This window comes from Anopheles cruzii, chromosome 3 (assembly GCF_943734635.1).
Source record: "Anopheles cruzii chromosome 3, idAnoCruzAS_RS32_06, whole genome shotgun sequence".
Classification (NCBI taxonomy): Eukaryota; Metazoa; Arthropoda; class Insecta; order Diptera; family Culicidae; genus Anopheles; species Anopheles cruzii.
Window position 1 is genome coordinate 65594817 of NC_069145.1, and position 15320 is coordinate 65610136.

General features: G+C 52.6%; 1 protein-coding gene across 1 annotated transcript in view; it reads left to right on the forward strand.

Moving 5' to 3' along the window:
* The window catches only part of LOC128274556 (protein sickie), a 161374-nt gene that overhangs the window by 90762 nt on the left and 55292 nt on the right, over nucleotides 1-15320 (forward strand). The window contains exons 9-14 of the mRNA XM_053012787.1: nucleotides 7925-8442; nucleotides 8523-8679; nucleotides 8875-9219; nucleotides 9605-9631; nucleotides 12281-12519; nucleotides 12599-12750. Coding sequence (XP_052868747.1) covers nucleotides 7925-8442; nucleotides 8523-8679; nucleotides 8875-9219; nucleotides 9605-9631; nucleotides 12281-12519; nucleotides 12599-12750 — 1438 coding nt within the window. The remainder of the gene's footprint in view (nucleotides 1-7924; nucleotides 8443-8522; nucleotides 8680-8874; nucleotides 9220-9604; nucleotides 9632-12280; nucleotides 12520-12598; nucleotides 12751-15320) is intronic.

Below are 15320 nucleotides of genomic sequence, written 5' to 3' on the forward strand. Positions count from 1 at the left end.
AGTGAGAGAGGTAGGATCATCGGTCGACACTCTCTGGGACACTCTTGGCATTACGAAAGAACGAGGAGTGATAAGCGAAACGCCGCGAACGGCGGACTAATTTTGAGTCGCTTCTTTCGGATCGCTTCTTTCGTGATCGATAATAAAGGACTTCAAGATACGGAACGGTCGCGGTGTTTGACTATTACCAACAGCAATCAAATCAAATTCAATTAATTAAAGCATCGGTCGGTCAGGTTCGGTCCGGCCTAAAGTGCTGCCTCGGCCGCTTGTTGGTCAAGGGTGCACCCCGTTCGCAGACAGTGGCACCCAAACTCAGCGACAAACGAGTGTCTTGTGCATTTCCGGCTTTCAACACTCCGGTCACAACCGTGTCACTGTGTCTGAGAGACGGAGAGCGTGAGAGAGCGAGTTCTTTGTCAATGTTTACTTCTGTTCAGGAGCCGACACACAAACACGTACAATCCTTATCGGGAGTTGGAGTGGTTCGTTTCCATTTTTTACGATCAAAGCTTCAAAAGTTTGGACGTGCTCCTCGCGGTTCCTGCTTCCGTGTTGTCCTTCCTTGGGGGGGATGAGTTTTATTGCCGCTATTTGCTCGAAAAGTGAGCGAAAACTTGTCCCTCTAGTGCTTCGGTCGCCGGTGTTGTCGCCGCCCTCTGGCTCCGTTTGGCCGGCACGGCGATGACTCATAATGGCACCGGCACCGGATCTGGAATATCAAAGGGGGAGACAGAGCGCCCGAGCGGTGAATGTGATATCTCGGGCCGAAGTCCCTCCACAGAAAAGGAAACACTCAGCACATTATAAGCCCTTCCAGCCGGCATCATCTGTTCGGAAATACACACCCAAATCGAAACAAATCGAGAGAGCACTCTCACTGCTCTCTCGAGAGAGAGACCGACACTCACGCATTCGCTCTCTCGGTCTCTATTTTGGGGTGCGTTTTCCACGTACTCCGCAGACCGACAGGACATTCGGGGCGGTATAGTGCAGTGTGAGTTAGTCGCTCGTTCCGCAAGCAACCCACAGCCGGATCCGGATCCCGGCATCGACCGGCCCGGCCCTCGTAGAAATGTAGACCGTTGGCCGCCTGCCAACAACCACCTGCCGGTTGTCGGTTGACCAGCGTGTGCCCCGGTGTGTGTGTGCCAGTGTGTGTGTTTCCGGCCCGATTGCCAGCGAACGCCGGCGTCGTGCAGTGCGAAATAATTGAACCGAAACGGATAGTTCGTTGGCACACGTTTGGCCCCAATCCAGCAGCACGCCACGTCAGCCTTCTCTAGCCAGTGAATTTCCCGAGCAGTCCCGATCCCAAGGGGTGCAGAATGCAGACGTGAAAAGTGCATACAGTGCCCCGTCGAAAGGGGTTCGCTGAAGCGGCCAAAAAGTGCAACGCGATTGAGAAGGGGTCCTTGATTGGTCCGTTGTGTGCCGCGTGCTTTAAACCCGTGCTCGCCGAAACCCAGGCCACCGCCCTTGTGCTTTAGGGAACAACCAGAAATCAAATTTCGGGTTGCCCAACGACCGCCGGAATCGAAACCAAAGTGAACATCGCCCTTGCCTTAGGAGAGTGCTGCTCTCTCCCACGGAACGGACTTCGCTTTGCTACTTAAAGGGCGATAGCTCCATCCGCATCACCGGCCCTCAGAAAAGGGCGCTACGGAAATCGGAAAGACACGACAGACAGACAGTAAAAACAAACCCGAGACACGGATAATAATCCTAACACCGGAAGCGGCGCACAGTAGCGGCAGCGGCCACCAGCGATCCCCGTTCAATGAGTAAGGCGGATAGGGGGGGGGGGGGCCCACCCCACCAGAAAGCCAACAATCTTACGTCAGACCCCGCGTACCCCCGAATTGAATTATAGCTTTGTTTTGTTGCCTTTCGGTCGTACTTTTATGGATCACTTTGGGAACCCGCTTCGCCAATGATATCCTTCCGGGGTCGTACCCGAGACAGATAATCGTGAGCCGTCGTGGCTCCTTGCGACCGACGTTCGTGTGTGTGTGTATGTACGGGTGTTTGTTCCTGCCAACTTTCTGTCAGTGCGGCTGGCCCGCCACGGAACAGACGAAATCGAACGACGTGTAGAAAGTCGGTTCTCTTTCGGTGCCTATCGATCCCAGAGAGAGCTTCCGGGAAAACAGCATCTCTCTAGTCTGGTGTCTGCTGTTGTTGTGCGAAGGGTTACAGCACACATGGGTCAATAAGTCCGAATCCAAGGTTGTTGTATATATCTAAAGGCTAAGTGATCATCACCGAGCTGAGCCAAGGTTCTACGGAATGCCGTCACCAAGCAAACGATGAGCTGAGTCGAATTAAGACGAAACAGCAGTACTTTCGGAGCCACAGGCTACAATCTCTTCGGGCCGACGATTGCTGGCACAGGTGTTCGAGTTCTCAGCTTCCCCCGGAGTGGTTGGATTACGAACTTTTGGTCCCACAAACGAGATTATAAATCTAACCTCTTCACAATTTCCCCGAGGACCGGTGGCGAGGACTTGGATTGACTCGCTCCACGTAATTCTTTTCCCACACGTAACAAGGCCCTTGCGGCGAAAGAACAAATTCGTAAGGTAGCGTAAGCTGTGGCCCCCGTGGCTTAATTGCATGCCTCTGTTACTGCACCGCACCACCCTTCCACGAGTCCTACCGGCCTCAAACATGTTGACGAAATTGGTCCTTCCCTCGCGAAAACCAAAAAAAAACAAGGAAACACAAACGGTTCCACGTAGAGTCCTTTAACTCACGCCGAGGTGCAACTTTCAGCGCCACATAGCGCACTGAGAGGCGCACGGTAAATTACGGCTATGCAAATAAGATGGTGTATATTTTATACCGCCCCCCCCCGGGCGAGGGCCGGAAAAGTCAGGTGCTCATGAAGCCGGCGCGCGGAAAATATAAACCGCCGTCGGTGGAAGTAAATTTATTTAAATTGTCGAACAATAAAAACATCGCGCACTGAGAGAGAGCGAGAGAGAGCGAGAGAACAGCCGTTGTGGGAATAAATTCGTGGCAAATCGAGGACGCGGCCGCCGGCGAAGGATATGCCAACACCGAACGGTCATCAAATCAGGTTTAAAGCACATTCTTTAACCGTTCTGCCGGCAAAGAAGTGTGTTGAGCGAAAGGCGAGCGCTTTTTGGGACGCACGGAGCTCGCCGTTCGAGAGTTCTCGAGCCGAAGGCTCCATTTCTAGGAACCGTGTACAAAAGACGTTCTTCGGTGAATCGGTGAAAGCAGCAAAGTGGTGAGACGGGCTGAGAGCATAAAAGCATAAAGTATTGGGGCACATAAAAGAGTTCGACGTTTGCTCGGTGCGCTCGCTTCACTCGCTGTTCGCTTTGAACGAACTGAAAGGATTTTCATCGAGTTTGCTTTCATCTTCGGACGGGAAAACTCACTTCTCCAAGGATACTCTATTCTTACATTTGTCACACTCCCGTCGTAGCCCCGATTCTGTGTCAATTTATTCCGTACATTTATAAAACTACGAAATTACTCGAGCTCGTAATCAGTCGATTACTGGCCAGCCCAATTCCCGGGACACAGCAAGCATATTGATTTATGTTCGCTCTACCCAACGGACGGCCCGGCGTTTGGGTCGATAACCTTTCTGCGGTCCACCGAGAATACCGATCCCCAATTTGCTCCTGTTCTGCACACTCTGGTCAATCCGGTGGCCTATTTTTAACACGTGAAGGGTTCAAACACTTTCCCAGCCAATAATTTCGGTTCCGGCACCGGCGATATCCTGCAGATCCCTGGTGGGCCCGATTTAAGCCTCGAACAGATGTAGTCATTCGTTGACCAATTTGTTGACCGGAGCAGGACACCCAACTTAATTCCCTACCCGTTGTTAAGCCGGTGGCGTTATGCGTTTCCGAGTAAATATCTTTCGATTACGCAGGGAAAATTGATAAACTTCGATGGTGTGGCCACCAGAATTAAGTAGGCCAATCGGGGCTGTGTTCCGATTAAGCTCGATGCATTTTATCCACGTTGGAAAGTGTGACCCAACAATTCCATAGCATCAGCCGGCCGGCTGGGCTGCAATTTATGATTTATGAAACGCGTGAACGGATTATTGAATTATCCGCAGTCCGGGCGTGTGTCCTGACCACCGCCGGTCGGGTGCCGGCTGTTTGCGGTGATGTTATTATCCTGCGCTGCCCGGGTGCTCGGTATGATTTATGACGCTGGCCAATGTCGCACGTCGGTGTCGTCGCACGCTAATTGGATTCATCTCTGTACGGCCGGCGGCTACCGGCGCGGCCTGGCGGTGCATCGCCAACGGTGGTTGACATGTCTTTGTGTGAGCGATTTGCCTCCCATCTGTCAAGGGTACTCTGCTTCCGCTTGACATTCCATTCCGGTGCACTCCGGTGAAGGATTCGGTGTCAGCTGATGGCGAAAGGATACGCCGGGTTTTTGTCCAGTCTCGTGTTTGCATTTGATTTGCATTTCAAGCGCGCCCTGCGAACGATGTGATATCGAGTAGCTCGATCCAACCGGGAACGCGGGATAAAAGCGGAGCGATAAAACCGGCCGGGAAAAACATATCGATTTAATTCCCTCCAAAGACACTCTCGAAGGCCCCGGATCGAAATTCCATTTAGGTTATAAAATCGATTCCAGCTCACTGCTCGTCCCCAGCAGAGTGCATTTATTATTTTACATCCACACATTCGGCCCGGCACCATTCGAAGCCATTTTCGGTCGCTTCGTTTCGAGCTGCTCGAGCTAAAAGAGAGGTTCGTTAAAATCGCAACGAAACATCGCCACAAAACGCGAAACATCGTTTCCGATCCATTACCGGGAATGGGCCGCGCGGCATGCGGGAGAAACACTTCAGTTTCAGCCAGCTGTGTGTGTGTGTCTAGTAGCCACCCGCAGGAATCTGGCGAACAGTCTCCATTAGGCCCCGAGTGGCAACCCAAAACAATCCGACAGGAAGCAGGGACCTGTAACGATCTGGCTTTCGGATTTAATAGCAGTTCGGGCGACGACAGCACGCGGCACATGTCGATTGTGAGTTTTGGGGTGGCGCGGGACCGTGGATTATCAGCACTGTTGTCGGTTCGCGCACTCAATTGGGTTAGCCGGTCCGGAGAACGGCGTTTGAGACAAAACAAACATGTCCAGGGGTCCGGTCGATAGCAAATGGGATCATGTCGCGGATGGAGTGACAAAAATGGGACGCAAAAAAGGGTACCTAAAACTAACCACTTGCGATCAACCGTTAACACCCGAATCACAATCCAATTACGGATATTGAACGCTTGATTAACGGTGGCCCATTCGAACGCATTTAAAACCGAGGGCTTTAAGGACGTTCTTTGCTGTGTGGTGCTGTAATGGAAAAAGAAATGGAAAAGAATCAAATCTTTGCGAAATCAACATTAAAGCCACGTCCTGGGACAAGTGGTTTCAGATTTGTGTGGCTACACGGTCCCTCGACGTGTGACGTGATGTGGCGAAATAAATTGGGTAAACAGAGTTTCCTGTGGCACCGATTAGCTCCCGTCTGGGCGGCCAACTGGGCGGGACGCAAACCATCGGCACCAAGGAAGCATTACATTTGGACGTGGCGAAAAGTTCTAGAGAACGAGCGAAACTTCCCAAAGACACCGTCCGGTGCTCGGGGCTACCAACGGCACGTACCAACCTACTTCAGCCAGTTTCGGTGATAGCCGAAGGACAAGCGGGCGTCTCTTGCGTACTTTATCGTCCGATTTGTGCATCGCCCAGTGTGAAGCGCCTTCGATTCCGCTCCGGGATGCTGGAGCGTGCAATCTAAATTATTTCCAACCTAATTGGAACCAATTTCATGCGGGACCGTCAATTCTCCGGCCCCGACGTTCGTGCGGAGCGTGCCGCTAAAAAACGAGGCTGGGAGTCTCCCAAGACGATGATAAGACAAGGACAAAAGGAAAAAAGAAGAACACGACGACGCGAACCATGCGTCTCCATTAATTTCAATTAAGGCTCCGTCGGCGGCGGTAGCGTCCGTGCAAGCCGCTTGTCACGCTGACTGACTAATTAATAGTCGGTCGGCCCGAGCGCAAATGCAAAACTATCGTCAACGCTGTCAATATTTATCCGAAACGGTAGCGGCACGGCGTTCCACTTCCAGACAGGGACCGACTGGACCGAAGCGTTATCCGCAATAATAAATCCCCCGCGGGGTTCGGTTCGGAAATGGACAACTTTCGCTCACGTGCTCGAATGCAGCTAGACATAAATAAGGCTCGCCGTGGTTCCTACTCGCGGTCGTGTGAGTTTGACCGAGTTTTGCGCCCCCGCCCTGACCTGGGGCAAGAAATGGGAGCCGCTTCTTGGAGATGGATTGATGTTTGTCCTTGAAAGCTGAGTGAAATTGTCAATGCAGTGTTCGGGTTGGAAATAGGTTGCTCGAAATAGGTCCCCAAACTTTGAGCAATAATTTACTGGACTGGACACACGATTTATTTACCGAACTGATATTTCGTTCTAGGTTTTGCTTTAGTCCTTCAAATCACTAAAGGATTGGTTGAAATCATGCAACGTCTTCTTAATTAAGTCTTAATAGTAGTAGTTGAACTTAGCTGAAGTATTAGTTGGGTTCGTCTGCCCAACGGGTTATAAATACATGATTCAATGCAAATCAGAACGCTTTATTTATTCTGCTAATTTGCAAACGACTTATTTGGTGCCAACCTGCTGATGGCCGCATAATGTAAATGATCCTGCTTAGCATGCCACCGGATCCAACACTGAATTCGTTTGCCATCCACGGACCTTCTGACTGAAGTTCTTACATCAACTGGCAGCGGAGTACGGGTTGTAAAGCACGGCGCAGACATTTAAATATTCAACCCTCAACCCAATGTTAGTTTATTTTCATTCAAACAAAAGCGTACCTTAAACCGGTGCTTCTAAGAAAACAACTCGTCCGTAGGGAGGAATCACGCGCCGATGTTTTCCTTAATTATCGTACAGCTGTAACATTTAAATCATGTCGTCTCCTTGCTTCCGCTCTCGAGGACACCGAAGGCTGTTTTGTGTAAAGTACCTGCTTTACCGGCGTTCGTTTATCCATTCCACGCGGCATTTTCCACTTTTTCTCAGCGCGTACTTAACACGCTGAGAAAAGATGGCTTTCCGTTTTTCCGTTCTTGCGACGGAAATTTGAACCCGTAACGGCGCTGTTCCGTCGAGCAGTTTCGAGTACCGTTAGCCGTGTTCAACCGACTGCCTACTTTTAGGCGCGTTGGAGTTTCACAAGATCCCACTCAAGTGCTGTTGTTGTTTTTTTGGCAGTTGCCGTGGGAAAATGAAACTCTATCGAAGAGCAAATCTCAACACACACACACTGCCCTGCCGGTGGGTAAATTAAATTTCGGCTTTATCGGACAAAACCAGGACTCAGGACGAGCTCTGGGATGTCCTGCACTTAGAATCTAATGTGTCTGTCTGAAACCGCTTCTTCCCGGGCGATCCCCGGTCCCCGGTCCCCGGTTCTGCATTTGCGAAATGGGTGACATAAATTTGCCACACACTCCGGACGTTTGCTGTCCGTGGAACCCCTAAAGGACCCGTCACCAGGACGTGTGTCGTTTATCAAAACGGACCCCCTAAATTAATGGTTCGGATCCGGATCGTCCGTGTATGCGACGAAAGTGCAACGACGGGCCGGAGCGATAAATAGTCACTCCTGTTGTTGGACACGTGAAACAGAAACGCCTCTCCGTGCACCACGAGGCCCTCTGAGGCCCGAAGACACCGATTCTCGTCGTGGTGCCGTTCGGCCGTTATTCAGGGCTGGGCTGTTTAATTATTTCACAGGCATAATTCGCTTTCTGCAGATATCGTTTATATCGTCACTAACGGATGGGATTTTTTACTCTCTCTCTCTCGCTCTCTCTCTGGCGGCCAGATGTCGTAGCAGCCGGGGCGATCATCTGGACAGTGTGGGAACGAACCCACCTGCAATGGAGCACTCGCACGTCAACGGTGGCAAGAGCAGCGCCCGTCACAGCGCCGGAAGCACGATCGGGCCGAACGGGCGCGAATACTGGGGCAAGCTTCCGGAGCCGTCACACCACGGCAACGGGGGCAGCCAGCACAGCTCGCAGCCGCCGTCCCCGACCGGTACGCGCAAGGATAAGAGCGGCTCGAGCCCGAGCCAGTCGCGCCGCAGTACGCCATCCTCCAAGGGTACGTCGTCGGACCGCCGCACGAAAGCCGCCGGTGTCCCGCAGAGCTTTGGCTACATAAAGCGCACCAACGGCTCCAGCATGCCAGGAGTGATGGACCTGACCCAGCAGCAGCAGCAGCAGCAAGGACAGAACCTGCTCGCCGGCGGTCGCACGGCGCACGTGTCGGCCGTGCCGCGGTCCGGAAAGCTGAAAGTTTCCGGTGGCACCCAGACAACGACGGCCGATTTTCAAGCTAGTAAGTTGCGTCAACAACAGTCGACTTCAGAGGTTCAGGTTCCGGTCTTACAGTGAATTTTCTTTCGCTTCTCGTTTTAGAAGTCCAGCAGCAGCAGCAGCAGCACCCGCAGTACCGGAGCTTCTCGCTCACCGGCCCCGGAGCGGCGCAGCTCAGCCAGTCGGTGAAAGAAAGGTTTGGTTCCGGAACGCACAGTTTGCCCAAGCCGGGCCTAGATATGCATGTCTTCCAACATAGGTTTGTGTCCGCGTCTTACCTCTTCCGCACTAACGGCCCTCCGCATCAACATCGCTAACACCACACCGGTTTCTGCTCATTTTCTCTCTTTCCCCGCCCTGATTAATCAACGAAAATCGCCATTCCGCGGGTCCGGGTTCTTCCCCTTCCCTTCATCGCTAACACACCACCTAACGTCCGGTCGGCCTCCACCAGAATGTCGAATCGCGCCTCCGCCAAGCTCACCGACGGTAGCCTTTCCGATACGCAAACGTACGCGGAGGTGAAGCCCGACTACGGCTCCTACGCCATGTGGCTGAAGCACTCGAACACGGCCAGCAGCCGCCTGTCGGAGGGCGACACGCTGGACGCCATTGCGCTGGGCACGGCACCGGGGGCCGCCGTGGCCGCCGTGACCGGATCGCCGGGACCGGCGACCCGGCCCCACAAGCTGCTGCACCACGCACGTGGCGAGACCCAGCAACCCCATCACCACCACCACCACACCACCGGTGGCGCCACTGCCAACAGTCCCCGTCTCAATCGAAGCAATAGCATCAGGTAATTATGCATCCGTGGCGGTGAGGATGCCCTCGGTGTCCGGTGTCTTCGTCCTTCGGGCAGCTCGGAAGTCAAAATCGAGCTGCAAAGCTGTGTTGTGTGCTTTTTAATGTAGAAACTGCTTCATTCTTTCGGTTCGTTTCGTTCGATTCTTGAGTTACCTGTTTGTCCTTAGTTCACTTAGTGTAAGGATGTAGACGACCGACTAGGCTTTAGGTCTTTATTTGCCACTCAGTCCTTAGTCCTTAGTTTGCATCATAAAAAACGTTCTGTATCCTGGAACCTGGCACCTCGGACGGACAGAGAGAGAGAGTTCCGACGTGTCGACGTGACGCTCTCACACTGTCCTTTACATTTTCTCGTTCTTTCGCACCGCGCCGGATAGCTATCTGAAAGAGAGGACCTACCCCAGGTAGATATAGTTATAGTTAACCTAACGAAAACCCATCAACCCGTGCACCCATTTCGCATTCGAAGCGCGCGCCCCATGCGAGAAATCGATATGCGCAGGAAAATTCGTAGCATGCCTGACGTGACCCCCACAAAATTTATTGCTTCCCGCAACCCACTCCTTCACGTTCGCTTTCCCGTGCCTTATGTCTAATGTTCCTAAAATATGACGCATGTGTGTTGATAGTAGAGCGACTTCTTGGCCCCCTGTTTGGTGTCCTGCGCTTGGTTGGGTTGGGCAATCAACTTTCGCCGTTTTACGTTCGCACCTAAAGACCAAGATTGACCAGCAGTCATCACATCAGGCACGCTCCATAAACGACATTCTCCATAAGCGAGAAGAAGCTGGAATAATAATAAAGACGCCACTGTTCGATTGAATTTAGAATGTCGGAGTACGATGTAAAGAGTGGCATACTCCAAAGTTCATCTACCCAAAGAGTGGCGAGGCACGTTATGTTATGTTCATAAAAACCTTTCATAACACCTCCCAAAAGCACCTTCCTCGGAATGTTCGGAATTCCTGCTCATCTACGGTGACGACGGAGCATCTTCGCAACCCAACAGTCTCGGTGGCTCTATTGCAGCCGATTTGGCACGCAGACCCCTTAGCTATCTTTAGCTTAATGGTCTCTAGCTGCCGTGCGCTATCGATCGGGCGTAAGTTATGTGCGAGACGCCACCAGGCACCTCTCTAGGATAATTACCGGCCGTGGTACGTGTCGCAACGTATAACGCAATATCGCCCACAGCTTCAATCGATGTTCGCTCGATACCTGAGATGAGCCCAATGTTTGTGCCATAAACTGTGCTTATCAGCCACAGTGCCGTGCCGGATTTTTCAGTCAGTCTATGACTAAGTTCCTGGACAATTTCTTAAAAATGCTGTACCAACCTGGTGGCTAGGGAGCGCCCACATCTGCGCTGGACGATAGGATTGAAAAGTTTTTAATTGAATTCCCTTCGGTTTCATTGCACTTTACAGCCGTACTGGAGCTGGAGTGATTGGAGTGGAAAGACGCATCGACATCGGCCCTTACGTCGTCGGTTGCGCCAACAAAGGAGGAGATTAAAATTGTTATCCCTCACTTGGTGTGGCTGCTCTGGCGAAGGTCCTATCCAGGGTTGCTGTCAGTTTGATAATATTATTTTCCGTTCCACTTAATTTTCTTGTTTTAAGCCGTTTACTTGACGCTTTTCCTTCCGGATTCGATTTTCCACCGGTCCGAGGGCCCGTACGAGAGCTCCGCACGGGGATGGCTATTTGCTTGCTCCACAAGGCGGGTCCACAATCATGAGATAAGTGTGCGTCTCAATCCTAGGAAAAGGAATTTGCTCTTGTTCCTCGGCTCCTCCGGAAAAGCAGGGTGCCGAGCGAGTTTTCCAGCCACAGCAATGTGACCTCCCCATAAAAGCGTGTCGTGGCGATAAAATGTTCATTGTGTCATAAAACTCTGATTAAGTAGCTGACCATCGAGTGGAGTGGAATTTCGCCTGAAGCTACTTTTAGGACCTGGGAAGCTGACGAGGTAACCTTCCCGCTGACGTTTGAAGTATTTCAATGTTACGGCGGAAAAGTGGTTGGCTTGCACCCTTTAATAGGGTTTCATTAAAAGCGATAGCAAACAGACAAAACGGCCACAAACACGCCACGGTCCTTCGCAAACGAAGGACCGCCCTTCTCGATAATCGTGCCCGATCGTTGCGTCAAACCCGGGGGCCTAAAAAAACGCGTCCACCACCACGGGAATCGTCTGTGTGTTTGTCGCGTTTTTCGTTTGCATATATTGACCGCTTGCCGGCAAACCGGCAAACGTCACACGTAATGTCGCGTCACTTTAATATTTATTCGCCCATTTGAAGCGCTTATTTACGTATCATGCGACGGCGCATAAGCATAAGTACTTCCCGCGGTGGCCCCACGGTGGCCCCGCGATGGTTGCCGATCACCAGTTGCCGTACGCCACATCATAAATGCGCCCGAGTCCGATGTTTGTCAGGCAGACCAGTTGACAGAAGCCCACACCGCGACCGGTGGTGGCCCGTAGCTGGCCGTGCCGGTAGTCCCGACGTCCGAAAAGGCCACTATGACAGAAAATCCCACCAACATATCTGCCGGCCCGCCAGCGTTCTGACCATTTATGGACATTAGGGCCTGCGTGCACTCCTCCGGCCTCCGGCGGATCAGTGTGAGCCAAATCCGGCACTGCCTCCGGAGCGAGAGGAGTGCAGGAGTTCAAAATCTGAATAACTGTTTGAGATTTAAATATTTATTCGCATGCCGTCGGCGTAGTTTACTAACTCCACGCCGGGGCTTGCTGGGTTCGGTTAGGATTCGCGCAATCTCACCGTGTGTCGCATGTTTGCATGTCTCTACATACATTCTACATGCATGACGCCACCTCGCAGCCGTTCCCATCGCGCTCTGTCTGCCTATCTGTCCTATTCTATTCATTCCTCTGACCATTAAGCAGACCCTTACATCACCACCGTCATCTTCCGTACGGCTCCATCATCCTTGGCCGTAGTAGAGTAGCGTATCATCTCGTTTGCATGCCCGGTCCCTAGATAGACATGAAGACCGCTTTCTGCTTTCTGCCACCATCGCCAGATCGACCAAGTCGGAGAAAATGTATCCCTCGATGCTGAGCCGCGGCCCGGACGTGGAGATCGAACCGTACTACTGTCTTCCGGTCGGCACGCTGGTCCACTCCGGCAACGGGATGTCCGTGCCGTGGAGTCAGCCGACCTCACCGACACCGCCGACCCGCGGTTTCGCTGGATTGCTATCGCCAACGCACACCAGTGCCGCCGTCACTCGGTTGACCTATCCGAAGAAGAACGACGAAGGTATGGGGTTGGGAAATTCACGAAAGCAAAGTCCTCGCGATTTGAAACTAATAACGGCCGCGCGGTTCTCTTTCAACAGTGCACGGAAGTCAGGCATCGCTACTGTCCGGCGGATCGTCCCTTTACGGATCAACGGAGGAACGGCAGGCCACCGAGGTGCGGAGGCTGAAACGCGAACTAACCGACGCCCGGGACCAGGTCATGAGTCTCTCCAGCCAGCTGTCAACTAACGTGAGTACCGCAAAAACATACAGAACTTTCAACGTTGCGCGAGTATGTTAGTGACCTACTTCCCCAAACTTTCGAGCTGCTTTGCTGAAAGAACATTGAGTTTTAATGAGACCACTCCGGATTGCGGCACGCCGATGGCGAGGCAAGTTTCCGGCAATCCGAATTCTACCAACTCCCGCCAATTTCGCCGTGTCACTTTAGTGTCAGTTTAAAGGAGGGACGGCTTCTCTAAGGCGATTCCTTTTTACCGGCACCGGAAAGTAAACTCTAATGGTGCTGCACCAGAAAGTGACAGATTTTATAATTATCCGCCTTGCGCTCTGTTTCCGGCAGAACGGTTCGTCCTCGTCGTCCTCGATTTGTTTCTCCCGGCTTCAGCCACAGCCACACAATTTGCACAGCCAAACAATGGTCACCGGTTCACAGGTCAGGGCGTATTTTGGGTGGACATAAATTTTAATTTTGCTTTTCGCTGTTCGCATCGCACTTTTCGCCATCGGAAAGTAAAGTCGGGAAAACACTGTTTTCCCGGACCACCGGACCTGGCGCCAGCGAAACGAAGATTTATGGCAAAGAATTGCGGGCTTTTCACCGAGTTTTCCACGGAAGAAAGAAAGCAAACCGAAAAAAACGGCAATGGCACCGGCGCTTTTCATGTTTCATGGACTTCTTTTAAAATATCGATTTTATGCTCGCCGTTCCTTCGTAGCCGTCGGTGGGGTCGGGTTCACCCCGGGAAATTGTGTGGCCAAGCAGATTTTTCCGTTCCATGTTCAACTTCTTGCGCCGAACAGTGAAGCAGGTTGAATTATTTGTTGTGGATTGCTACAAATGACCCGGCTGACCGAGGGACGCACGGCGCAGGCTTTCCGAAGTGGCGGCGTCTCCTTCGAGCTCGTTTCGCTGGTGGCTAATTTTCCATTGAACCATTAAATCCGCACCATCGCGCACGCCTTTGAAGTTGCTTCGGTTGCGCGGGTAAAATATGCAACATCGACCAGCGCCCCTTCGTTCGCCGATTGATTGATTGGCTTCGCCATTAGCTTCGACCGGCGACCGGTGGATCGATGGTCCCCTTCTCCGCCAATTCCGCACCGTGCACTTATGCGCCGTGCGATGCACCTTCGCCCATCGGGACGATACAGTTCGACCTATTTGCGCTGATCCGCGCGCGACGGCGAGTGACCTCTCCGGCAAACCGGCCGCAGGAAACCTGTTTTTCCTTTTCGCTACTTTTCCGTGAATGGTAGCCATTTCTCGCACCCGGGGCCCATCCCCCCGGGCCGGGGCGGGGGGTCCTACCTGTTGAAAAATGTATGAACAATCGACCACACCGTTATCGGGCCATCTCCCGGCCTTGCGATAAACGGGACTGGTTTGGCGCGCTGCAACACGCCCGTGTGGCCACGGGATGGCGGAAATGAAAGATGGTTCCGTTGGGTAACCGCAGCCAAGAACCACTCCACGGCACACACACAAGGATCCTCCGTGGAGCTGCGGTGGTGACCGCAGACCGAAATGCATGTCTCTTCCCGTTGCGCACGCAACATGTCCCCTCAGCACTGGACGCCGACATCGGTTGGTTGGAGGAATTTTTAATTTCCGTGACTTTAAAAAATCCCACACGTGGCCCAAGGGCAGCATCAGCATCCGGGCCGCATTGTTGCGGTGCGCCACAGAGCGGCAGAAGCAATAAGGGCCGCGCTTCGATTAAAACGGGGGAGCCCCAAAAGAATGGGCGCAAATGACGGTACGAACAAGATAGGGCCACGGCCATCTTAACGACGGGAAATCGAAAAGTGGCCAAGAGAGGTCCTGTTGAAGCAGCAGCAGCAATCACGAGGCGGACAATCGGTGGTGGTCATAAAAACGTTCCCCCACAAACGTGTGCTCATTTCGGGGAACCGAAAGGTAGGTTCCACTGCGCCGGGCTGGACAACGGGCCCTGAGCGGACCATCAGACGGTGGCTGTGGCCGCACTGTTGATTGGGAAATTAAATTGCACTTAAATTATGTCGAAATTAACAACATCTTCATTTTAGGAAGGGTCCCGGGACACGAACCACCTCTTGGCGGCGCGCACGCTGTGAAGATCGACAATATTTCACCAACTTTTGACACTTTTAGTGCTGGCTGCGCGTCCATTACGGGATGATTAAAACCACGGCCGGGACGCGCCTGATTTTAATGGCCAACAAATGTCCTTTTTAAAGTGTCCTTCTTGAAAGCTCAAATTGCATCGCCGCGTGTGAAGCGCGACGTTCACGGCACGGCCCCCGATCGGTTGCACAATTTTATTGCACGCCAAATTCTGGCCGGCGTGGCGTGAACCATCATTCCCGGTGTGACACGCCGTCGGACCGGTTTATTCCGGGTCCGGGTCTGCAAAAAATATCAACGCCCCGAAGACAAAACCGAAATTAATGGCTATCAACCCGGAGACCGAGTGAACTCGCGGTCTCGCGGGCGCGCACACGCAACAGGAATGTCACATAAATCGTCAACCCCGTTGACGGAGGTACCCAGTTTCGGGCGGTTGGGCGGTCCACGTTCGCTCGCGATCCCGAAAT